This window comes from Schistocerca cancellata, chromosome 4 (genome assembly GCF_023864275.1).
Source record: "Schistocerca cancellata isolate TAMUIC-IGC-003103 chromosome 4, iqSchCanc2.1, whole genome shotgun sequence".
Classification (NCBI taxonomy): domain Eukaryota; kingdom Metazoa; phylum Arthropoda; class Insecta; order Orthoptera; family Acrididae; genus Schistocerca; species Schistocerca cancellata.
The window spans coordinates 321,374,017-321,400,019 of NC_064629.1; the positions used below are offsets into that span (position 1 = coordinate 321,374,017).

The 26,003-nt window shown below is 37.9% G+C and overlaps 1 protein-coding gene across 1 annotated transcript in view; it reads left to right on the forward strand.

Annotated features, from left to right (window-relative positions):
• LOC126184677 (uncharacterized) overlaps window positions 1–26,003 on the forward strand; it is a 127,082-nt gene that overhangs the window by 71,781 nt on the left and 29,298 nt on the right. Inside the window, exons 2-6 of the mRNA XM_049927164.1 lie at window positions 1,384–1,471; window positions 8,473–8,605; window positions 10,037–10,173; window positions 15,703–15,824; window positions 21,839–21,983. Of these exons, the coding sequence (XP_049783121.1) occupies window positions 1,390–1,471; window positions 8,473–8,605; window positions 10,037–10,173; window positions 15,703–15,824; window positions 21,839–21,983 (619 nt within the window). The 5' untranslated portion in view covers window positions 1,384–1,389. The remainder of the gene's footprint in view (window positions 1–1,383; window positions 1,472–8,472; window positions 8,606–10,036; window positions 10,174–15,702; window positions 15,825–21,838; window positions 21,984–26,003) is intronic.

Here is a 26,003-nt window from a genome sequence, read left to right on the forward strand (position 1 = left end):
GCTGTCTAGTTTGTTCATCAACTGCAGATAGACGGGGAAAGAACAAGATAGTATCAGATGCAGCATTCTAACCGTAAACTTTTGGAGCCTGTCAGTACGAAGTGATGTGAAACGGAGCGAATACCTGACATAAGTGGCAAGAAATGCATACTGGAACTGCCATGGAATAATCCTGGAAAGCGCAGTGCATTTATTAGTGGAACCGAGTACAAGATTCTACTGCAACATTTTCGGTGCGGTTCTGCTCCAGTTTTGGGATCCTTAGCCAATGGACTTGACAGAAGAAATCGAAGGACTCCTAAGGTGCGCCGGTGGGGGCGTAGCAGATCAGTATAGCCCATAACAAAGTTTGACAGAAATGCTGAAAAAATTTCAATGGGAACCTGCTAAAGGACAATCTGCCAGACCCACGACGATCCTGCGACAAAATGCAGCGATGTAACACCACCACGGGCAAAAGACATGACGAGCAGAAATTCTGAATTCCTGACCATTTAACAGCGATTTAATATCAGAAGGTTGTGAGCGCGTAGCAATCGAAATACACTGCTCCGTCGATAATCACCTAGTAATCTAATGGCAAACCATTTTGTCACCGAACTGTTGAGACTTTCGTGGTCACTTGTTGACATATTGCTTGTTGGGTTTTGTGTCGGGACCTTAAGTCGACGTTGAGGGTGAACCTTTGACAATGCTAACCACTAGCGCTGGCGAAACGTGGAAAATATCGTTAAACGAACGTCGATCGAAGATCCCGAGAGAAAAGCCAACATGCAATAGGTCCTTAGCCAATGTTACCACTTTGAAGGAAAGTTTAGGCTGCGGACAATAGGGAAATTCCACTCTGCACTAAATTTTAAAATCTAAGGCAGCGCATTCCCTCATCAGACGCAATACTAATATATTTGAAAGTCAACCTATATTTTAACAAACTCCGTCTTTATTGTGCTGGTTTTAATCAACATCTCAACGATGAATTAAAATGAGCAGCCTTCACTCTCACATTCAGCTAATATCAAGTTCTTTCTTAAGTAGGGGACGCACCCGACACATCTTTACTGAGCGGCCGCGGTGGTCTAGCGGTTCTGGCGCTGCAGTCCGGAACCGCGGGACTGCTACGGTCGCAGGTTCGAATCCTGCCTCGGGCATGGGTGTGTGTGATGTCCTTAGGTTAGTTAGGTTTAAGTAGTTCTAAGTTCTAGGGGACTTATGACCTAAGATGTTGAGTCCCATAGTGCTCAGAGCCATTTGAACCATCTTTACTGTATAATACAAACAATTCACTTGGAGCGGCTAGTGCAGCTGCTGCTTTTTTTTGCATGTAGTTGCAGTTCGGCGCTCATTTGGACTGCAATCGTATAATGGTCTGCGTGTTTGTTTTAGACCATCATGAGCAGCAGCACGTTAGCCCGGCTGCGATGGATGCTGGTCGTTGCTGCAGCTCTTCTGGGCGGGGTCGCTTCCGTCAGAGGTGAGTTCCCTAGTCACGGTGCGTACATTATAAATATCCTCATGTTCCTATTGCAGCCAAGAAAACACCAGCCAAGTTCGGCCCTATTTGCTAGAAGAGCGTTTCCAATAAAACGTCAAAAATACCATGTTTTGATAAACGTTTATCTTCATTTAAGTCTCAAAACAAGTTTAGTTTATATAATTAGCCCTATTTTTCCGGTAGCTTAATTACTTGCATGATTATTACTATATGATTATCGTCATCACTGCAGTCGACGGATTTGTGGATAGTGTGAAGGTCTTCCGCACTCCATGTTCATGGATTCAACCCGAGTTGACACTGGGGATTGTTTTTCTATTTCTTATTGCAGTACAAAATCCATCAGATGCCATACAGAAATCAAGTCACTAAATCAACCTTTCACTATCTATCACGCATTCCCATTAAAATTTGAACTTTGGATTTTGCACCCATATTGTTACTAGTGACACAGTACTGAAAACAAAATCGGTGAGAAACTGACCACTGTACTTTTACACATTGTCCTATAGCCAGTCAGTATTTGTATGAGTGACTAATCATAGTTCTTTCACTTTGTAGCCTAATTTGTCACTGCACTGCTGTTCTTTTTTACAGTTAAATCTCACAAGTTGTTACTAAACCAATTACTGATAGATTAGGATTGGTGTATGATCCTCTGGGTACTATGGTCTAGGGTAGTGTCTTCAAGTAGCTCTAAAACAGAGGTCATGGATTCAGGGTTTGAGCCAAGCCACACCTTAAATTTTGAATAAAAAGCCATCAGCTATACCAGCCGAAGACTTCTGATTTAAGGAGTGACCCTCATTCTACCAGTTGCCTTGTCAATGGAGGGTGAAGAAGCAGATAGAGGTTCAGGGTACTCTCTTGCTTTAGACATGGGAGACTAGCTGTAAAGATGGAATAATAAGCAATGCTAAATTACCTGAGGATGCAGAAGGCTACGGAACCACTGTATTAGAGCCACCACAACGTTTCTCCACAGGACATATAGCCCTCTGTCATAGTCGCATGATGACCAGTTCGTCTGCATAAAAATCCAGAGATAAACAAGTCCGTTTTTGGATCTCCAGATGAAGACTGGTCAGAATAGGGTTATCAGGAGGGTGAAGAATAAAGGAAAATGTTCTATGAATCAGGGTGTCGAATGTTAGGCGTCTGAATTTCATAGAGAAATTGGAGAATCTATAAAGAGATAAAGGTGCAGATCCAAGGTTTGGTTCTGGGGAGGATCACAGTTTGTTACTGCCTCTGTCTTCCCAGCACCCTCCAAAAACCTTTGATAATGGCATCATGCACACAGTATGAAATTGCGCACTCACAATTACAAGTGCTTCACTAAGCAATACAATTGTGAACTCTGGGATGCAAACTATGACTATACAAACATATTAATGTGGAAATTCTGTTTCTTTGAATCACTTCTACCTATATTTTTCTGTTTTCTGCTTTTTTTCCCCTTGTGGTTTTCCTTAGTGGAGATTATTACCCTTTCTCTCTTCCCTTACTCAGATACCTGTAATTTGCCTCTTCTTCTTGTGAACTCATGAGCCATTTGTTGCTGACATTTGGTAGGTCAGCCTGTGCGCCTAACCTGGTTGAAATGTTACTGGTCAGGCCGCAAACCCATCCACTTGAGAAGGTCCTCACATAAGCACTGAATTAAACAGGGCTTGTAAGTTCTAGATTTTCTTGCCATCTTGGAACTCATAGTTTTCACGCTACTTTATTTTCCAATTTTTAGCGATGAAATCTGGAAATTATATATGTAAAAATACAAACACTTCTAATAATTCCTTCTTGAGATGTGGAGTAATGACCGTCCACCCACTCCCACTTGGATCCTCACCTGAAGAAATAAAAAGCAGGTTTAACTACACTACTGGCCATTAAAATTGCTACACCAAGAAGAAATGCAGATGATAAACGGGTATTCATTGGACAAATATATTATACTAGAACTGACATGTGATTACATTTTCACGCAATTTGGGTGCATAGATTCTGAGAAATCAGTACCCAGAACAACCACCTCTGACCGTAATAACAGCCTTGATACGACTGGGAATTGAGTCTAACACAGCTTGGATGGCGTGTACAGGTACAGCTGCCCATGGAGCTTCAACACAATACCACAGTTCATCAAGAGTAGTGACTGGCGTATTGTGACGAGCCAGTTGCTCGGCCACCATTGACCAGACGTTTTCAATTGGTGAGAGATCTGGAGAATGTGCTGGCCAGGGCAGCAGTCGAACATTTTCTGTATCCAGAAAGGCCCGTACAGGACCTGCAACATGCGGTCGTGCATTATCCTGCTGAAATGTAGGCTTTCGCAGGGATCGAATGAAGGGTAGAGCCACGGGTCGTAACACATCTGAAATGTAACGTCCACTGTTCAAACGGCCGTCAATGTGAACAAGAGGTGACCGAGACGTGTAACCAATGGCACCCCATACCATCACGCTGGGTGATACGCCAGTATGGCGATGACGAATACACACTTCCAATATGAATTCACCGCGATGTCGCCAAACACGGATGCGACCATCATGATGCTGTAAACAGAACCTGGATTCATCCGAAAAAATGACGTTTTGCCATTCGTCGTTGAGTACACCATCGCAGGTACTCTTGTCTGTGATACAGCCACAAGGGTAACCGCAGCCATGGTCTCCGAGCTGATAGTCCATGCTGCTGCAAACGTCGTCGAACTGTTGGTGCAGATGGTTGTTGTCTTGCAAACTTCCCCATCTGTTGACTCAGGGATCGAGACGTGGCTGCACGATCCGTTACAGCCATGCGGATAAGATGCCTGTCATCTCGACTGCTAGTGATACGAGGCCGTTGGGATCCAGCACGGCGTTCCGTATTACCCTCCTGAACCCACCGATTCCATATTCTGCTAACAGTCATTGGATCTCGACCAACGCGAGCAGCAATGTCGTGATACGATAAACCGCAATCGTGATAGGCTACAATTCGAACTTTATCAAAGTCGGAAACATGATGGTACGCATTTCTCCTCCTTACACGAGGCATCAAAACAACGTTTCACCAGGCAACGCCGGTCAACTGCTGTTTCTGTATGAGAAATCGGTTGGAAACTTTCCTCTTGTCAGCACGTTGTAGGTGTCGCCACCTGCGCCAACCTTGTGTGAATGCTCTGAAAAGCTAATCATTTGCATATCACAGCATCTTCTTCCTGTCTGTTAAATTTCGTGTCTGTAGCAGGTCATCTCCGTGGTGTAGCAATTTTAATGGCCAGTAGGGTAACTTAGATTTAGTAGAGATTTGTGAAGTGAAATGGAAATAAGACAAAGATTTCTCGTCGGATGAGTCTAAGATAATAGCAACAGCATCAGTGACCAAATGATTCTTCTGAGGATTGAAAGTAATCCTACAGCAACCACACTTGTGGAAGTTTACATGCTCACATCAAAAACTGATCATGAAGAAACACACACAATGTATGTGGCAACAGAGGAACTGATAAAATTTGTGAAGGGGGATGAAAATTTGATAGTCTTAGGTGATTGGACCACTACTATAGGAATGGGAGTGGAAGACAGAGTTCTTGGGGAATATAGCCCTGAAGAAAAGAATGGGAGTAGAGAGAGTCTATTAGAGTTTTTCCACTGGTCCCAACTTGTAGAAAAGTCCATCTCCCAGAACCACAGTAGAGGAAGCTATACTTGGCAAACACCTGGATATACCAATTAGACATCATCATGCTTAGACAAGTATTAGAAATCAAATACTCAAATGCAAAGTGTACTCAAATTGTTATGAAGCAAGCTGGGATAATTTTACTTCTCCTCTTGTTTTGCCATCTGCCTCCTTAAAATTCGCCCTCCTATTAGAGGTTCGAGTCCTCCCTTGGGCATGGATGTGTGTGTCGTTCTTAGCGTAAGTTAGTTTAAGTTGTGTGTAAGTCTAGGGACCAATGACCTCAGCAGTTTGATCCCTTAAAGATTCACACACACACACACACACACACACACCTTAAAATTCAATTTGCTCTTAACTAATTACCATTAACATACGTGGGCATAATCTGCATTTTCATAAAAGAGATAGGTTGGACCGCAGTGTTGAAGAATATAACACTAGATCTAATTTTGTGCTTAGTTTTATGTATGTAATTGATTTTCTAATTTATTTTTACTATGCCTAGTTAGTATCTTTTGTTATAGGGTGAAATCCGTGACTGTTTCATAAATTAAATTCTATTGTTGATGTATAAACAAATATAAATTCTGTACTAAATATAATCATTTGGGTGAACAACTAAGAACATTCTTTAAGCATTTATTTGACTTGATTCGAAAACATGTTAGCAAAGCCCGCCCTTAATAAATTCCAAAGTAATTAACAGTTTTGTCAAAAGTATTATTTGCATAACTATATATGTTAATTTCATCATTTAAAAAAAAATAATTTGGCTTAAGCCTTCTAGTAGAAGAAACTCTTAAAAAGAACCAATTTTTTGATGTATTCAGTTAATTTAATGAGTTAAGTTTTATTTGTAATTTCTGTAAATTTAACTTTGAACAATGTGTAGTTTACATACCTATTATTGTGAGGACATATAAGGGCCCAATTTGTGGTCCCGAGACAGTCAGTCTATGACCGAGCTTCAGACAAGAAACCTGTGTTGGTTAGAACAACAACATGCTTCAACTTAATTGTGAAATAAGTGTTACACAATTAGGCTGTGTATTAAAACAATGACAGTGTCTGCTCCACATGTATCTTTCTATTCTTCAAGAACTGTGAACTTTGTGGTTAGGTTTTTACTGCTCGTAGATGTTCAATAGTAAACTATTGTAGCAGTATATACTTATATGGATATGGTTTCTGTTCTTTCGGACATGTCTGAAAGAACAGACACCATATCCATATAAGTATATAGTTCTGGCAATACTGGCTATGACCTTCTTCTTCTGTGCGGATGCACACATATTCCTCAAACTCTTACAGGACTTGGTAAGAATGTCTTCCACGAGTAATGAGTATGTTGGGGTGGGACATTACAAATGTAGTGTGTGGACATACGAGGTGAGAATGTGGGTCTCGCAGGAGGTGTGCGTGAGATAATCCCTGCAGTCACACTATCCTCTGTGTCCTTGGTGGCTCAGATGGATAGAACGTCTGCCATGTAAGCAGGAGATCCCGGGTTTGAGTCCCAGTCGGGGCACATATTTTCACCTGTCCTCGTTGATATATATCAACACCTATCAGCAGCTGAAGGTATTAATATGATTCTAATTTCATTGTAGCAGTATGTGGAGGTTTGCCTGGAAACTATTAATAAGTCTTATGTAAAGTTAAAACAATACTGCACTGGCCATATATAACTGTGGATTATTATTGGGGGTTTGTGAACAGTGAAAGTAAACTACTGTGAAATGCAACTGTGCACCTGTTGGCTACATTATTTAAAGTAGCCAATGTTATACTTTTGCACCTCATTTTTCAGGCAGTATCACATCACAGTACATCGACACCGAGGACAACAAACAAAGAAATGAAGAAAGAAGGCAAAACCATCACAAAATGCATACTCAGACCATAACCTAGCAGTGATGAATTGCAGGTTGAGATTTAAGAGGATAAAAAAGGACTTTATGATGAAATGGAATACTGAAAATTGAGGACAGAATAAGACAAAGTGGAAATCCTGTGAGGCAGTGACAAATGGCCTAGGTAAAAGTGTCAAGAGTAATACAGTAGAATAATTCAGTAGAAGAGAAGTGGAACTTAACAAAGAAGGAAGCAATTAAGGAAGGAGAGGACATTTAACGTGTAGCAAAAGTAAAGCTAGAGAAGTCATGACCATGAATAAGTCAAGAAATACTCGATCTTACAGACAGAAGAAGAATAAATAACAGTCTTAATACTGAAGTAGAAAGTCATTAGTATCAGGTTACCTAAGAATAAAATTAACAAAAAATGCAAACAAGCAAAGTCAGAATGGATGAGAGAAACATCTCAAGGCACTGAGAAAGATATAATTGTAGTAAAGAATTATATAGCCTATAAGAAGGTTAAACAGAACTCCATAGAAATAAAATACGAAGGTTTAAACTTATTAGATGCAGATGGAAAACCACTATTCAATGCAGAAGAAAGAGCAGGCAGATGGCAAGAATACATCAAAGGCCTGTATAATGGAGAGTAACTGTTCTGAAGTGTAATAGTAGAGTAGGAGGAAGTTGGTGTGGAGGAATTAGGTGATCCAGTAATGAGTTGACAGTTCAACAGAGCTAAGGAAGGCAGCAGGAGTCAATAACATACCTTCAAAGATATTGAAATCTTTGTTAGATGCAGGAACTGCAAAGTTATATGAACTGGTGTCAAAAATCTACTAAACATGCAACTTATCTTTCAGGTCTAAGCAAAAACATTATCATCACATTGCCAAACAAAACATCTGCAGATAAATGTGAAGCCTATCAGACTGTTAAACTGACATGCCATACCAGTAATCTGCTGACCAGAATAATATGCACTTTGCTTGCTTATAAGAGCTGCTCATCAATGATAGTTATATGTTCCCAGCTTTTGACTGTATTCTTACATTTGACATTGTTCACATGATTTAACAGTTAAGTTTATTAGGTTGTACACGTTATTCATTTAATGGTGTATTTTTCATTTTGTGTCATGTACTTCATTGTTTCTGTCTACACATAGTTTATCAGCTTTAGAGTACTCAGTTATGGCTGGTGGACAGTTCAATACATTTATTTTTTAACTTACCATGGTACCTGATGTAACTTGAGAGGCCAAAAGTTGTCGTAGGCTTTTTTTAAAAGAAAAAAGATCTGTTACTGCCACCAATTAAATAATAGTTTCATTTCATTTTAAGTATAAAGGTGATTGGTAATATGGAAGAAAAAGAAAGGAAAAAACAGCTAAAATACCCACAGATATACAACTTCATCATCTTAGTTTTAAAGCTTTTTCTCATTTTACAGGTCGTACAGCATTCGAGAAGCTTACAGACCAGGACTATCGGGGCACAACATATTACTCTGTGAAGAATCTGACATTGTATGAGTGCCAAGGTTGGTGCCGGGAAGAAGCCGACTGCCAAGCAGCTGCTTTCAGGTAAGCTGATTTACCATTATTGCTTCACTTGGCACTCATAAGTATAATGCTAGATTTACGTTTATGTGATACATAATAGTGACAAACAAGTGATACACATTATGAAATTTTTGAGCAATGAAATATGTTTAAATGTGAATTGTTTCACCTTCATTGTTTCTTTCAGTGTGCTTTTTCAGAAATTGTTTCTTGATTGTAGGTTTCTTAAAGATTTTTACACTTATTTAATGTCTATTATTTTTAGCCTGAATTAGTTTCATCTGTAGGTAAACTAACATGCATTTTCTATCTGTTAATTAACTAAAAGAAAGCATACAACAGACTAAACCAACTGAAATTACTAACTGGACAAAAATGGTGACTGCACTTTGCAACAATCCTCATTTATGAAGCTATAAAATGTAGATCCAAATCATCTACACCTACATCAGTGTTATCTGTATTTCTGCTGAGATGCAGTAACATGTTTTGCTCCAAAGTCTCGAGCTAGCTCAGATGGTAGAGCACTTGCCCGCGAAAGGCAAAGGTCCCGAGTTCGAGTCTCGGTCGGGCACACAGTTTTAATCTGCCAGGAAGTTTCATATCAGCGCACACTCCGCTGCAGAGTGAAAATCTCATTCTGGAAACATCCCCCAGGCTGTGGCTAAGCCATGTCTCCGCTATATCCTTTCTTTCAGGAGTGCTAGTTCTGCAAGGTTCGCAGGAGAGCTTCTGTAAAGTTTGGAAGGTAGGAGACGAGATACTGGCAGAAGTAAAGCTGTGAGTACCGGGCGTGAGTCGTGCTTCGGTAGCTCAGATGGTAGAGCACTTGCCCGCGAAAGGCAAAGGTCCCGAGTTCGAGTCTCGGTCGGGCACACAGTTTTAATCTGCCAGGAAGTTTTTTAAATACTCCTTTGTTTGATCACACTCTGTATTTGCCTTGGCTCACTGACACATGTACTTCTTCGTTACACACGAGATCATAAAGTGAGGCACCACAGACTGGCATGCCTTATAAATTTGGGATGTGTAAATGGAATCCTATGAATCTTTCTTAGTTATAGTTCTTCCATTGTCAATTTACTTAATTATTTACTTACTTAGTCGTTTACTTGCTACTAATGTAGAACTGTGGATCTAGTTTCTTTTTTTTTTACCTGATAGAATGAGATGATATTTTGAATTGTGCTATATGCAGTATTAAAATTTTTCAGGTGCAAACGTATGTATAAAGTATTCCTGCTTTCAGTTTTATTAATTGTTCACTCAAGTATGAAATTTGCATAAATGATACATGTTCTTAAGAAGTGACACAAAAATTTCTTAATATTCTGTCATGTTCCTCAAATTAATGAGAAGTCTCATGTTGAAGCCTTTTGAAATCTACCCTGACTTCTCAAATAAATATAAATAAGAATAGTCGACATAAATCTTTTGTTTCTGTTGTTGCAGCTTTGTAGTTAATCCATTAACACCAAAGCAAGAAACATTGTGTGAACTCCAAAATGAAACTTCAGCAACAAATCCATCAGTTACACCTCAGCGGTCTGTTAACATGTATTACATGGTCAAACTTCAGATAAGATCAGGTAATGAATACGTATTTTAACCATATGTGAGATAAGACAATCATAATTAATATACAAAACTCATTAATATCAATACTTCCAAATTAAAAGACTTTTAATGATTGTGCACTTATGTATCTTCCATGTTCAGCAAATATATATCCAGTCTTACTATGGATCTTTAGAAACATGATGTATGAGGAAATGGAAAGATACACAGCAGAGAAACATATTTTTTCCCTGCTCCTCTTTTTATTATATAACTGTAGAACACTCTAATACTGTAACATTCATTAGCAAAGTCCTGGAGTGGTACCTTCACACAGAATAAAAACAATAGGATAATTACACTTTTTTTATTTTATAATATGGTAACAATCATCACTCGTTTTGGCCATATTCATTTTCTGTACCTATAGTGTCTGAAGATGGCCAATGTATACAATATGAAGATGGCGAATGTATGGCCAAAATCACTAATGATGGTTATCATATTACAAATGTGATGATGTTAAAACAAAACAGTGAATAAAATGTCCACCACTTGTGTCCATAAACAGAATTTCATTTTTTCAGAGTACTATTGATACATTGTTTAGAATAAAGCATGGAAGTGGTAACACACAAGAAAAGTTAGTGGTATTTGATGTGACCAAACATATCTGACTATATTCATACACATGCAAGATAAAAATGCTTTTTCTGCTACCAGTTGTTGTTGGCAATTGTTCAAAATTTCTTTTCTTTCTCTATTTATAAAGTGTACACTATTAATTTAGAACTGGATAGCTTCTAGTTATTTCTTGTCTATTGGAGATTTACTTGTTATTTTTATATCATGGACATACAGTACAGTTTACTTGTTCTCTAGTCCACTTAATGATCTTTTGCCAGTGGGAACAACATCTTTTTTTTTTCTATTTTATCTCATTTCTTTGGAATAGTTTGTCCAATTTTTCTCCTTAATCTTCCTGTAAACACATTTTAATTCCTTATTCTTGCCCGATTACTGTATTTAGTTTCCTATCATGTACCCTGCAGCTAGTGACACTTCTCAAAAAATATTGTCTCTGCAGTATGGAGTCCATATTTATTTCCTGTTGTTAATACCCTAGTCTCACTGCCATATATAACACACGGCGTTTCCATTGTCTTGTAATAATGTAAAGAAAGTTTATTTTCTCAGTTTGCTATTGAGGATATTGTAAGTGGCCACATTCATATAATTGAATTTTTATACTACAGTGTTGGAAATTCATGGACAGAACAATGTATGACATAAGGGAAAGGCAACCACTCTCTCACAGTGGACTAATATGTGGCACATAGACACATCCAACAGAAAACAGTATTCACTACCTTTTGAGCTCTGGCTCTTTTTCTAGCAAAAGTATACACATTCACACAAACAATCAAACAGACTCCCAGACACCCAAACATTCACTCCTGTGGTGAGACTGATTCTAGATTTTTGAGAGCAGTTGTCTGGACCGATGGAGGTGGGAAGGGAGTAGGGAAGGATGCACGAGGCAAAGGAGGGGGAGGAGGGAGGGGGTAGCAGGATAGTGTGAGGCAGGTCTTTAGCAGATGACTCAGCAGCTGAACAACAATACTAAAGGACTTCGAAAGGTAGAGTATATAAGAGATATAGAGAGAGGGAAAGGAGGAAAGGTAGAAAGGGAAAGGAGAGGAAGTTGGAGATGAAGAAGGAGACAGGAAGGGGGGAGAGAAACAGGGATGGGTGGTATAGGGGGGAGAGGGGGAGGAGGGGGAGAGAGTAAGAATGAGAGAGAGAGAGAGAGAGAGAGAGAGAGAATGTCTACAGGGGGGAGATGGGAGGAGGCATGGGAGGAACAGTGGGGGCAGAAGGCAGTACACAGTCTGGACAGGGAAGGAGTGGAGAGGACAGTGACCGAAGAGAGAAAGGAAAAGGTAGGGAGAGACAGTGGGGAACACGTTAACGAAGGTTTAGGAGACAGGGGGATTGTGAGAATGGAGGACATGCTGCAGAGAAACTTGTGCTGCAAGGGAGTATCCAAGTGGCCTGTGTAGTGCAGCAGCAGTTAAAACTGAGTGAGGGAACACTGTGGTTAGCACACTGGACTTTCATTTGAGGGAACAGCAGTTCAAATCTGTGTCTGACCATCCACATTCAGGTTTTCTGTGATTTTTCTAAATCACTAGGCAAATGAAGGGATGGTTCCTTTAAAAGGAAACAACAGCTTTATTTCTTTTAAGTCTAATCTTCCTTTTCAACTGTTAAAATTATTTGTATAATGATGTGCAGAATTTTCGTTACTGGCTGATCAAGTTTGCAGTTTGCCATAGTTTGGCAGTGGCTGTTCATGCAAATAGACAGTTGGTTACCTGTCATGCCCACATACAATACTGTACAGTAACTGCAACAAAGCTGATATATAACATTTCTGCTTTCACACATGGCCCTGTCTTTTATTGGGTAGAAAATACCTGCGACTGGACTGCAGTAGAAGATGGTGACTGGATGTATGGGACAAGTTTTGTACCTGGGCCAACCACAAGAGAATGATCCAAGTGGTGCAGGATTGGAAGCAAAGTCAGAGTAGGGATGGACAAGGAAGAATATTCCATAGGTTGGGTGGATGGCAGAACACTACTTTGGGTTATGCAAGTAGGATTTTGGGCAAGATATTCCTCAGCTCAGGACATGACAAGGAGTAGTCGAAGTCCTGATGAAGGATGTGGTTGAGCTTTTCAAGGTGAGGGTGACATTGGGTGATCAGAGGAGTGCTAGCTGTGGCTGGTTAACAGATTCATTATTGTCAGAGGAGCAGACAGCATGGGAGATCTGTTTATGGACGAGATGAATAGAATAATGCTGTCAATAAATACTTTGGTAAGATTATCAGTATATTTTGATAATTGTTTTCGACTGCAAATGTAACATCCACTGGTGGCATATCTGTAAGGAAGAGACTTTTTGACAATATGGATAACAGTTCATCTGGCTCACATTCATTGATGGCACTTTCATGATCTGGACTCATGGAAAGGACAATCTTTGCTTCTTCCTCCATAACCTCAACACCTGCTCCCAAATTTACTTCAGCTTGTCCTTCTCAACTTCACAAGACATTTTCTTAGATGTTGATCTCCACCTCTGAGATGGGTGTCTGTGTGTTTGTGTGTGTGAATGTGCATACTTTTGTTAGGGAAAAAAGCCAGTGTTCACAAGCAAGTCTGTCTTCTATTATGTATGTCTATGTGGCACACATTATTCCACTACAAGTAAAGCCTTTCGCTTATTTCATGTGTTGAATTTTTATGATTCATTTGATAGAACTATTTGGTGAAAAACAAAGTATTTCTGAAGTAATTGAACTCCTATACTCTTTCTGTTGTTTCACTTCTGTCACTAAGCATCCATATTCATTATTAATTGTTTGTTTTGTAGCCAGTTTTGAAATCTGCCACTTCCCATTATTCATTCCAATATTTTTTTTATCTGTTTGATAGCTTAGACTTCCCTTTATTTCATCATTCCATCTATTTCACTAATGTTTATGGTATTCTGATGGAACATTATTTTAACAAGTAGTTAGTCCACTACTTTTGTAGCATTTCTTTTCTTTATAATCTTTCACAAACTTTTGCTTCATCCATCTAATTTTAATACATACTGTTGTCATTAGTATACAATGATATGTCTCTCTCCCCTTTACATTCCTTGACGTTACTTTTTAACTTGTAAAAAAATTATCTGTTATTGACTGATGTTCTCTCACATTCCAGTTAATTTTATATGCTTTGTTATGTCAGAAATATGTGTTCCTGATTCAGTTATTGTTGAAGTATGTAGATTTTTCCAAAGGATTCCCTCTGGAATACAAACAGTGGTGTGAGTAAAGATATTCCCCACATTGCTATCTATTGGGGTGTCCTCCACCCTTCCAGTAATATTTCCAACTTTATTTTGATTTTTTGGCAGGAAGGATGGTGTCTCCTAATAGCATGAAGAGTATTCAATGGTTGTGGGGTGGGCCTTCCATACTAGAGCTGCCAGGTCTTAATCTTTGAACATCCCTCTTCTTCGCAAGGAAGTTGCTTGTATTCCTCGTTCACTTCACTATAGCTATTACCGTTTTCTCCACTACTGCTGCTGCAGAACACTTCATACCATGTTAGTCATCACTAGTCTTGCAATGTATGGAGTCCCATACTGTATCACCTTAACAAACAGTCACTTACTTTGTAGTGTTGTCTACCTCCTGAGATACACTTTGTGAAGGGAGAATACATTTTTGTGAGACTGAAATTTCTTTTAATTTTAACATGTTTTCAGTTGAAGTTAATTTACTGTGTTAATAACTGATAAATCTGCTGTTGCCCACATATTTATTTATAGCTGTTCTCAAGACTTTGTGCATGTGGAATTTATTTTTAAACAATGGAAAATCCATGATGGAATATGACAATATTGCACCTTGCTTTTGCTTTTGGAAGAAGTCTCCAAAGAGTGAGCTAAAGCCTGATGATCTTGAGGTACAGTGAGTCTCACCTCATGATCTTCACTGGATTCTTGAGACAGAATGTTGCTCAGTCATTTAGTAGCTCTGCTGTATTCAGAAAGACTTGATCATCTTTTAGACATTTTACTTGTAATGAGAAGGAAATCAAAATGTAATCAGTAAACACCCAAATCACAAAGCAATTTTAATAAATGTGTTTTCCTTGGCAAATAATATAAATAATATCCAGGCACGTAAATTTACTGTTAATTTGTATTCATAAAGATAAAATTGTGGTGCTTCATTCTGTCAGTGATGTAAAATTCTGAAAACACTTCTGTTGCTGAGGTAAAACAAACTTTCCTAGGAAAGAAGTTAAATACAAATAAAACCTATCAAAAGTAGCAAAACACTGTCATTAAGTGTTTAATACACAAAGTGAAATCAGTAAATCTGTATATGCTAGCCAAGTAAATTAAATGTTATGTTGTATTTGCAAAGATGAGATCATGGCACTTAATTCTGTCACTGATGTAAACTTCCAAAAATACTTCTATCACAGAGGTAAAAGAAAGCTAAAAGTGCCATCTACTGGTGTACTACAAAACTAAAAGTGCCACCTATTGGTTCCTTAGTGTACTATGCCATAATGATTAAACATCCAAACTATTAACCTGAGCAGATGATTTTTAAGTAAACTTTAAATTATAATAGCCTTTTTTCTGTGTTCCAATTTTGAGGAAATACAGCCTATACATTGCTCCAGACTATACTCAAGCGTAGTTGATTTGGAGATAGCATGTTCAAACAGACAGACATGATGCTTTTACAGTGTTATTATTAGTATAGATTTCAAAATTTCCTTCTTGCAGAAACGAGTTGCCTGATATACAGTCATTTAATTTTGTGACAAGATTTCCATAAAAACTACTGCTGACCATTACAAACAATTTGCTCCTGAGTGCTGAATTGTGACTGATATCTGTGTTTGTGTATGCCAAAAGAGTTGTGAGTGCCCCACTGTCTATTGCAAGAAATTTAAAACTTATAAAATTACTTTCAGATAATGTGTGCCTTCGACCCTGGGCATTTGAAAGAGTTCCAAATAAAATGATACGTGGACTAGACAATGCTCTTATCTACACATCTACAAAAGAAGCCTGCCAAGCTGCTTGTCTGAATGAGGTATGTTTCTAGGTATAATCATATAAAAATCCACCATGTTTATATGGGAAATGGATCATGTTTCCCAAGAACAGGACCTACGATACCTTTCAGAAGTCAAGAAATGGTATTAAACACAAAAAGAAAAAGAAAATTCGAGAAATTTACCGTAGTTTAACTCTTTGAGGGATAATCATAAAGTTTTAATTATCACTTCAAGGAAGTTACATAATTAATATTTTTATTTGTTAGCAGGTGTACATCTGCACTCCTGGTACACACTGAGCCAAAACAAAATGGCATAGCCCATTGACAATGTGCTGAACCACATGGTAATCTGTGTACTTTATTTTAAGGAAAAGAACACTGCAACAATCTATCCTAAGTTAGTGGAAGTGTACAGAAATAGATGCTTTCATTGTGGCCAAATAAATCTGAATGACAAACAACAAAGTGGCAAATCATCCCTCTGTGAAGAACTAGAAATTGTGAGAGAGGTGGAGGTCTAGGTGCTCAAAGACTAGCATATTGCAGTCAGAGTGATAGTGGATTGTGGAAGAAGTGAAAATCAGTCATGGTTCAGTTCTCAACATCTCACACAAATTCTGTATGTGGCCAAGGTCAGTGCCAACTGGGTCCTGTGACTGCTCATACCCATTCAAAAAAGCCTGCCAGACCAAAATAGCAGTGGAAACATTGTAGTTGTGTTAGGACATCCAGATAACTTCTTTAACCACCTCATCACCACAGACAAGTTCAGCTCGTATCCCTGTGAGCTCAAGACACAGAAACAAAACAAACATTGAAAATACGTGGATTCTACATCTACATCTACATTTATACTCCGCAAGCCACCCAACAGTGTGTGGCAGAGGGCACTTTACGTGCCACTGTCCTTACCTCCCTTTCCTGTTCCAGTCATGTATGGTTCGCGGGAAGAACAACAACCGGAAAGCCTCCGTGTGTGCTTGAATCTCTCTAATTTTACATTCGTGATCTCCTCAGGCAGTATACGTAGGGGGAAGCAATAAATTCAATACCTCATCCAGAAACGCACCCTCTCGAAACCTGGACAGCAAGCTACACCGCGATGCAGAGTTCCTCTCTTGCAGAGTCTGCCACTGGAGTTTGCTAAACATCTCCATAACGCTATCACGCTTACCATATAACCCTGTGACGAAATGCACTGCTCTTCTATGGTTCTTCTCTATCTCCTCTGTCAACCCGACCTGGTACGGATCCCACACTGATGAGCAATACTCAAGTATAGGTTGAATGAGTGTTTTGTAAGCCACCTCCTTTGTTGATGGACTACATTTTCTAAGGACTCTCCCAATGGTTGTCAACCTGGCACCCACCTTACCAACAATTAATTTTATATGATCATTCCGCTTCAAATCGTTCCGTACGCATACTCCCAGATATTTTACAGAAGTAACTGCTACCAGTGTTTGTTCTGCTATCTATAATCATACAATAAAGGATCCTTCTTTCTATGTATTCGCAATACATTACATATTGTCTATGTTAAGGGTCAGTTGCCACTCCCTGCACCAAGTGCCTATCCGCTGCAGATCTTCCTGCATTTTGCTGCAATTTTCTAATGCTGCAACTTCTCTGTATACTACAGCATCATATGCGAAAAGCTGCATGGAACTTCCGACACTATATATTAGATCATTTATATATATTGTGAAAAGCACTGGTCCCATAACACTCCCCTGTGGCACACCAGAGGTTACTTTAACGTCTGTAGATGTCTCTCCATTGAGAACAACATGCTGTGTTCTGTTTGCTAAAAACTCTTTATCCAGCCACACAGCTGGTCTGATATTCCATAGGCTCTTACTTTGTTTATCAGGCGACAGTGTGGAACTGTATTGAACACCTTCCAGAAGTCAAGGAAAATGGCATCTATCTGGGAGCCTGTATCTAATATTTTCTGGGTCTCATGATCAAATAAAGCAAGTTGGGTCTCACACAATTGCTGTTTCCGGAATCCATGTTGATTCCTAGAGAGCAGATTCTGGATTTCCGAAAATGACATGATACGTGAGCAAAAAACATGTTCTAAACTTCTACAACAGATCAATGTCAGAGATGTAGGCCTATAGTTTTGTACATCTGCTTGACGACCCTTCTTGAAAACTGGAACTACCTGTGCTCTTTTCCAATCATTTGGAACTTTCCGTTCCTCTAGAGACTTGTGGCACACTGCTGTTAGAAGGGGAACAAGTTCTTTCGTGTACTCTGTGTAGAACTGAATTGGTATCCTGTCAGGTCCAGTGGACTTTCCTCTGTTGAGTGATTTCAGTTGTTTTTTTATTCCTTGGACACTTATTTTGATGTCAGTCATTTTTTCGTTCATGAGAGGATTTAGAGAAGGAACTGCAGTGCGGTCTTCCTCTGTGAAACAGCTTTGGAAAAAGGTGTTCAGTATTTCAGCTTTACACATGTCATCCTCTGTTTCAATGCCATTATCATCCCAGAGTGTCTGGATATGCTGTTTCGATCCACTTACTGATTTAACGTAACTTCCTAGGATTTTCTGTCAAGTCAGTACATAGAATTTTACTTTCAAATTCACTGAATGCTTCATGCATAGCTCTCCTTATGCTTTAGCTTCTGTTTGTCTGAGAGGTTTCAGCTGCATTTAAATTTACAGTGAAGCTCTCTTTGCTTTCACAGTAGTTTCCTAACTTTTTTGTTGAACCACAGTGGGTTTTTCCCATCCCTCACAGTTTTACTTGGCACGTACCTGTCTAAAACGCATTTTATGATTGCCTTGAACTTTTTCCATAAACACTCAACATTGTCAGTGTCGGAACAGAAATTTTTGTTTTATCTTTTATTTATTTATTTATTTATTTATCTTACAGCTCGAAACATGTATTTAACATGCATGGGCAATGTTATAATAATTACATTCAGATTATTGATACACAATATAAATAGATTACATGCTACTAAGTAAAATATCATTGAAGTATATTTAATATAGCATTCCTGAGGTCAAATCATGTCAGCACCATACTGTATGGGCACTTCAATACAAGCCATTTCTTCAACTCGTTTTTAAAAATTCTACCAGAAAGCTGTTTCAGGTTGTTTGGCAGAGAATTATAAAATATTGCTCCCTTAATGAATGGGGTATTTGTTGTTAGATTCAATCATCTGCTCACCATATGAAAGTCTGATTTTTGTCTTGTATTGTAATCATGGATTTCCATATTCCTGTTTGTCACTTTTTTGTCTTTTTTCACTAATAATATTGATTGAAACATATATACTGCATAGATAGTCATAATATTAAACTTAATAAACAGGTTTTTACATGAAGTTCTGGGTCTTACTTTTGCCATAGTTCTTATTACTCTTTTCTGCAATACAAATATCCTTTTTATATTGTATTGGGTACACCCACCCCACAATACAATTCCATAAGATAGATGGGGATACACCAACCCAAAATATGCTATTTTTATTGCTTCGATATCTAAATATTGAACTAATCTCCTTAGTAAATACAGACTAGATGTTATTTTACCACAGACATGATCTATTTGCTGATTCCATGAAAGTCTGTCATCTATATATATCCCCAGAAATTTACATTCTGAACAGGTATTTTCCTGAATGTCCTCATTTAGAACAGTATTTTTATTTGAACTACTTGTCTTAAAATAAATTAAATTAGTTTTGTTAATATTGACCCTCAGGTTTTCTTTTTCAAAATGTGTTTGGGCTTTTTCAACAAAATTCTGTACCACTGAATTTAGGTCATCATTACTACATGCCCAGCAAACCCCAGAGGTGTCATCAGCATACATAGTAATACGATGACTGGTGTCTAATACTTTTGGGAAATCATTCACGTAGCAAATAAACAAGAAGGGGCCCAAGATAGAGCCTTGTGGCACACCAAAATTTATGTTCCTTATCTTTGATCTTCTTTTTGCAATTACCTCTCCATTATCATACACAACTTCTGTGCATTGTTGTCTATCTTTAAGGTAAGATTCTATTAAAAGCAACAGTTTCCCACTGACACCATTATAAGCAAGTTTACTTAAAAGAGCGCCATGATGGACTCTGTTAAATGCTTTGGAAAGGTCTAAAAACACTCCTGCCGTTTCGTATCCCTCATTTATTTTCTCCATCAGACAGTGTACAAACTGTACTGCTGCAGATATGGTGCTCCGACCACTTCTAAAGCCGTGTTGGAAATCTCCTATTAAGTTATTCATATTATAGTGCTCAATTAGGATTTCTAGCATTATTTTTTCAATTAATTTACCAAACACTGACGTTAAGGCAACTGGTCTGTAGTTCTGTGGTTGTTTTCTTTCCCCTTTTTTATATAAAGGTTTAACTAAAGCAAGTTTCAGTTAGGTAGTCTGAAATCTGCCTCCTATTACTCTTGCTGAACAGATAAACCTTCCCCCTTTTTTTTATATTCCTATTTACTTTCATATTCAGGGATGCTGCAGCGGCCTTATGATCACTGATTCTCTGTTCTGCACTTACAGAGTCGAAAAGTTTGGGTCTGTTTGTTATCAGTGGGTCCATGATGTTATCTCCACGAGTTGGTTCTCTGTTTAATTGCTCAAGGTATAATATCACTCGATGCTCTGTCCCTACCACCCATCCTAAACATCTGAGTGTCCCAGTCTATATCTGGATTCATCATCACTGGAAAATTTGAAGACCCACATATCACCAGGAAAGATGATGAGTGTTTTTTGGGACTACCATGGTGTGATGCTAACAGATTATGCTCATAAGAGCCTATTAGCAAAATCTCATGATGACGTTACAGGGTATTGTCAAAATGAAGTGTTTCATTAAGCTTTCCAATAGTATCTTTTTGCTCCATGAAAGTGCCTCAGCTCATAGTCCACAGTCACACATGCTGCTTCTTTATGCTATAAAATTTTGCTTGCTGCCCTCCCTCACATTCCCCATATTCTCCTGACATGGGACCCAGTGACTTCTCCCTGTTTACTCATATGAAGAAATCGTTATATGATAGACATTTCCAGAATGACATAAATGTGATTTTTGAGGTGGAACATTTCCGGAACAGCAAAAATGCAGATTTCTACAACCCAGCTCTCTGCCAAACTGTCCACCATTGTGAAAAATGTGTCACACTCAAGGGTCAATATGTAGAGAATGACTAATACCATCAACAAGTATCATAGTCACAGCTTTATTTTTTCCAAGGTTATACTAGAAACTTTAATGGCTCCTCAAACACAGGTTTTATTACACAAAATTAATCTCTCTACATTTTGACTCTCAGCTCTCATTTAAGCCTTGATTGTTATCTCAAGTTTTCAGACACAGGGTTTTACTTCAGTACTTTTTCTTTAATCTGATGTTATTGGATATACAGCAAATTGAGTTATGAAAGTGAAAAACAAAGATACAGAGGTAAAGCTGGTATATTCAATAACACTATCAATTGAAAATTTTCAGTATCATACCTAACAAAAGTTAAAATATGAAGTGATGTATTTGACCTATAAGAATATTATTCACAGGTAAACTTTATGGGTTCATCTTTTGTAGGTATCAAAGTTGTAAATATTGTTCAAATATGTTTATGACTATAACTAGCCATTTCAACCTATGGCTCACATTTTTAAAACAATGTGTCAATTTAGCTTTCACAACAAGCAGAGGTATCATATTCAAAAAATTAAACAAAGAAAATTAAGTTCAATTCCACTATTGCCAAACTGATAACAAAAATTTATTTAAATGCTATTTTTATCAGTGAATTTCATCCAAAATATGTTAATTAAATTTGATTTCCAGACATACTGTTTGTCCATCACTTTAGGTTATCTTGCTACTTTCATAGACAGCACAAATTTCATAAACAATTTTTCTTTGGCTTCTTTGTTTAAGTGTGATATAAAGGAGAGAAACAATTAAATCCAAAAAATTTTTTCTCACCATTGATTGTATAATTTACAGTGTACTGACGAAGGATATAAATATTAAATAATGAATGTTCTTTCTTTTAGGATCGCTTCATATGTCGTTCTCTGGAATATAATTATGTTACGTTGCAATGCCATCTCAGTGAATCTGACAGGCGTACTACAGGACAGTATGTTCAATTTGTTGATGCTCAAGGAGTAGACTACTTTGAAAATCTGTGCCTCAAATGTAAGTACATTTTATATGAAGTTCCACACATATCATCTTAATTGAAATATTGTATGCCAAATTGTGCAGCAGCCTGAAAGCAATAAATAAAAATAAGAAATAAGCTGCTTAAAATATTGGCCAGGCACATGAGAGGGTACTGTATGCAATTCTTGGTCCATAAATTCAGTATTCTTTGGCCACTGTAGAACATTACACACACACACATTTGTGTTGAATATTCAGTACGGCCATAGACTTATTTAGTGTCTGACATCTACTTATGGTTCATCAAAAACTGTATAAACATAATAGTATTCATTTCTAAGGTTGTTCAGGTGTAAATCATACCAGTATGCAATACAAATACAAAAATACAGATTCACTGTGAAGAATACTTCCAAGGTGTATCATAATGACAAATAAGAGAAGTAGTGTATGTGTACAGAAAGGAACCAAATGTATAGCCACTGATTGTTCTGATTATATGGGAGTATCAAGAAATTTTTAATAATAAGCTTTGATGATGCAACTGCCTTGGCAAAGTCACTTACATAAAAAAATTTAGGAACAATTTGCAATAGCTGAATACAATGTTTCTAAAGATTGTCGAATAAAGATCAGATACTTATACAGTCATCTTGATTTAGATTTTGTGTAACTTCCCTAAATCATTTTCAGTAAATGAAAGAATGGTGCATTCAATAAAGCTATAACTGATTTCTTCCCACATCTTTGTTGCCAAAGTTGGTTAACAATCATTTTGTTGATGGGCTTTTAAACTATAGTTTTCTGAATGTCATCCAGGGTTGACTCTGAAAATTACCAATAGTGTTGAAACCACAACATCAATTGTAATTAGAATGGAAATTGTGCCACACATCTGTCCTTAAAGACACGCATATTCAGAAAAAACAGAACACCTTGAATGACTAGAGAGAGGATGTTCATATTCATAGGACAAGTACATTAGTATGTTCTGCAAAAATGAGTAGCATTTCAGTCACATCTGTTCAGCATGCGTCCTGTTGCCTAGTAGGCACAGGGTCCACCATGGGCCCTGATAACTTGTTCCATGTGTGATGGCATCGACATGTATAAGGCACGAATGGCATCCTGTGGTATAGCCTTCCATACTGCATTCACTTGGGTCCAAAGTTCTGTGGTGGTAGTTGGCATTGGGTCATACCACTGCACCTGTCATTTCACCATACCCCATACATTTTTGATTGTCAACAAGTATGATGGTCTGGAAGGCCAGGGCAAAAGGCTGACATCCTGAGACACCAAGAAGACAGGTGTGAATGCAGCATCATGTGGTCGTGCATTGCTTTGCTCAAAAATAGTGTCTGGGGTGTTGTGCAGAAAGGGTATGGCTATAGGACACAGGATGTTATTCACATAGGTAGGTGGAGAAGTGGATGATGTGCACATAACCCATGCCATAATAAACAGTGATAGACTGTCACCCCTGGTAGTGTATAATGTGTTCCACTGTTCCACTGTTTCACCAGCATAGAGGAGGATGCAGATCTGTCCTGCAGTGACAACTTTGACATACTGTAATTAGTGGAAACCAATTTGGATTCAGAACAGTTATCTCTGCAACCAGTGCCATATTTTTATATACAAATAAAACTTTGGAATGCCTTGACAAGAAAACATTGCTATCTGACATATTTTGAGAAATGTCTATGGTTTTTAATTCTGTCAGCCATAGGACACTTATGGAGAAAGAATGCTACTATGGAATCCAAGTACAACTGGATAATTGGCTAATATCCTATCTGCAGGACAGATGATAGAAAATAGTGTTAGATGGAAACAATACACAGGTAGTATGGGTAGAGTCTGACTGGAGCATAGTACATTATGGAATCCCAAAAAGTTCTGTCCGTGTTCTGCTGCCTTTCTTTTTTTTATATAATCAACAACCTACCTCTGTCCTCCTGTCCTGCAACAGAGCAAGCAACTTCACAATGCTTGCAGATGACACAAGCATTATGATAGACAATAAAACATCTACCAACTTAAGACCCTTTACTTGAAGAGATTCTGAACTGGTTCACAGTATATTCTGTACCAATAAACCTCAGCAAAACTAATTACATTCAGCCCCATTCTGGTCACAAAGCCTTCAGGAGATTAATATTGCACATGTGAGCCAGTAGATACAGAGGGTACACTGTTCAAAATTCCTGGGTGTCCATGCCCATAGTAGGCTTAATTGGGAACACCAAATCTTCCAAACCTTGGAAAGGCTTAGCTCAGCAACATTTGTCCTCTGATAATCTCCAAAATCAGAGACATCAATGTCTCAAAATCTGCCTGTTTTGACTACTTCCAATCATTGATGTGTTACAGAATCATCTTATGAGGCAATTGACTGATATGGAAAAAAGTCTGTACCATTTAGAAAAAGATCATCAGAGTTGTATATAGAGTGTGTCCAACAATCTCCTCTCATAATCTTTTCAAGTAAGAAGTGATATTAGCTACTGTCTCACAATATCTCTTTCTGATCATGTCATTTGTGCTTGACAATTATTCTCAACATGAAATGAGAGATGCATACAACTACTAAATCACAAGAAGGAAATGTGAAATACACTGTGACCTGAAGAATTTTTTCTGGGGCAAGAAGGTGTAAAGTACACCAGCACAAATATCTTGAACACATTTCCAAGTAATATTAAGTCCACACAAGGTAATAATCGATGACTTATATGTAATATAAAGGAATCTTTGCTTGGAAAAAAGTTTCTAGTGTCTAGATGAATTCTTTAACAGAGACAGATATGACTGTCCCTTGTATCTTTCTGTTTTCCAGTTTTAATGTCTCATGCTACTTTAATTACACCTAATAAATCAGAGTGTTTGTTTCTGTAGGTCATGAAAATAGTCTTTGTACTTAGTAAATTAAACTCTTTGTTTAGATAATATAGGTGGTTTTTGTTTCTGCCCTTTGTATGTGATTGTTAATCAGTATTTATTGAGTGTTTATTTTGATTATTAATTTGTATTTTTATCCTCAGTATGTGATTCCCTTTGCACACCAACATGCAAAAATAGATCTATGGAACATATATTACAATACATAAAAATAAGTAAATAAACTTCTAAATAATACATGCCATATTCTTTGCTCTAGGCTTTTAGCTACAGAGCGTAGAATGTAGAATGTAGTTTATTCATCCCATAACATTCAGAATGTAGATACTGAAGTGTTAACTTCTCTGTACAGTTCTCCCTCATCACCTGATTCTATTCATGTGAACTATAAGCTTACATTGAGCTAATCACTTTGATATTCAAAAGAATAGGACTTAGTCACAAGATTAAAAGAGTTAGCTGCATTTGCAAATCTCTCATCATTTTCCATGTCAGTAGCACCACTTTGCATTCCATTCCAGTTAGAGAATCTGCAGCTGAGGATCAAATTTGAATCATTTCATATTACAGGTATGTGCACAAGAGTTTAATGTCCCATGGTCCTACTGACAGTAAATATGAAAACATACTGCTACTGGTACTAAAAATGTTACCAATCTCATTGTTGTTGTTGTTGTTGTTGTTGTTGTTGTCTTCAGTCCTGAGACTGGTTTGATGCAGCTCTCCATGCTACTCTATCCTGTGCAAGCTTCTTCATCTCCCAGTACCTACTGCGACCTACATCCTTCTGAATCTGTTTAGTGTATTCATCTCTTGGTCTCCCTCTATAATTTTTACCCTCCACGCTGCCCTCCAATACTAAATTGGTGATCCCTTAATGCCTCAGAACATGTCCTACCAACCAATCCCTTCTTCTAGTCAAGTTGTGCACATACTTCTCTTCTCTCCAATCCTATTCAATACCTCCTCATTAGTTATATGATCTACCCATCTAATCTTCAGCATCCTTCTATAGCACCACATTTCAAAAGCTTCTATTCTCTTCTTGTCCAAACTAGTTATCATCCATGTTTCACTTCCATACATGGCTACAATCCATACAAATACTTTCAGAAACGACTTCCTGACACTTAAATCTATACTAGATAT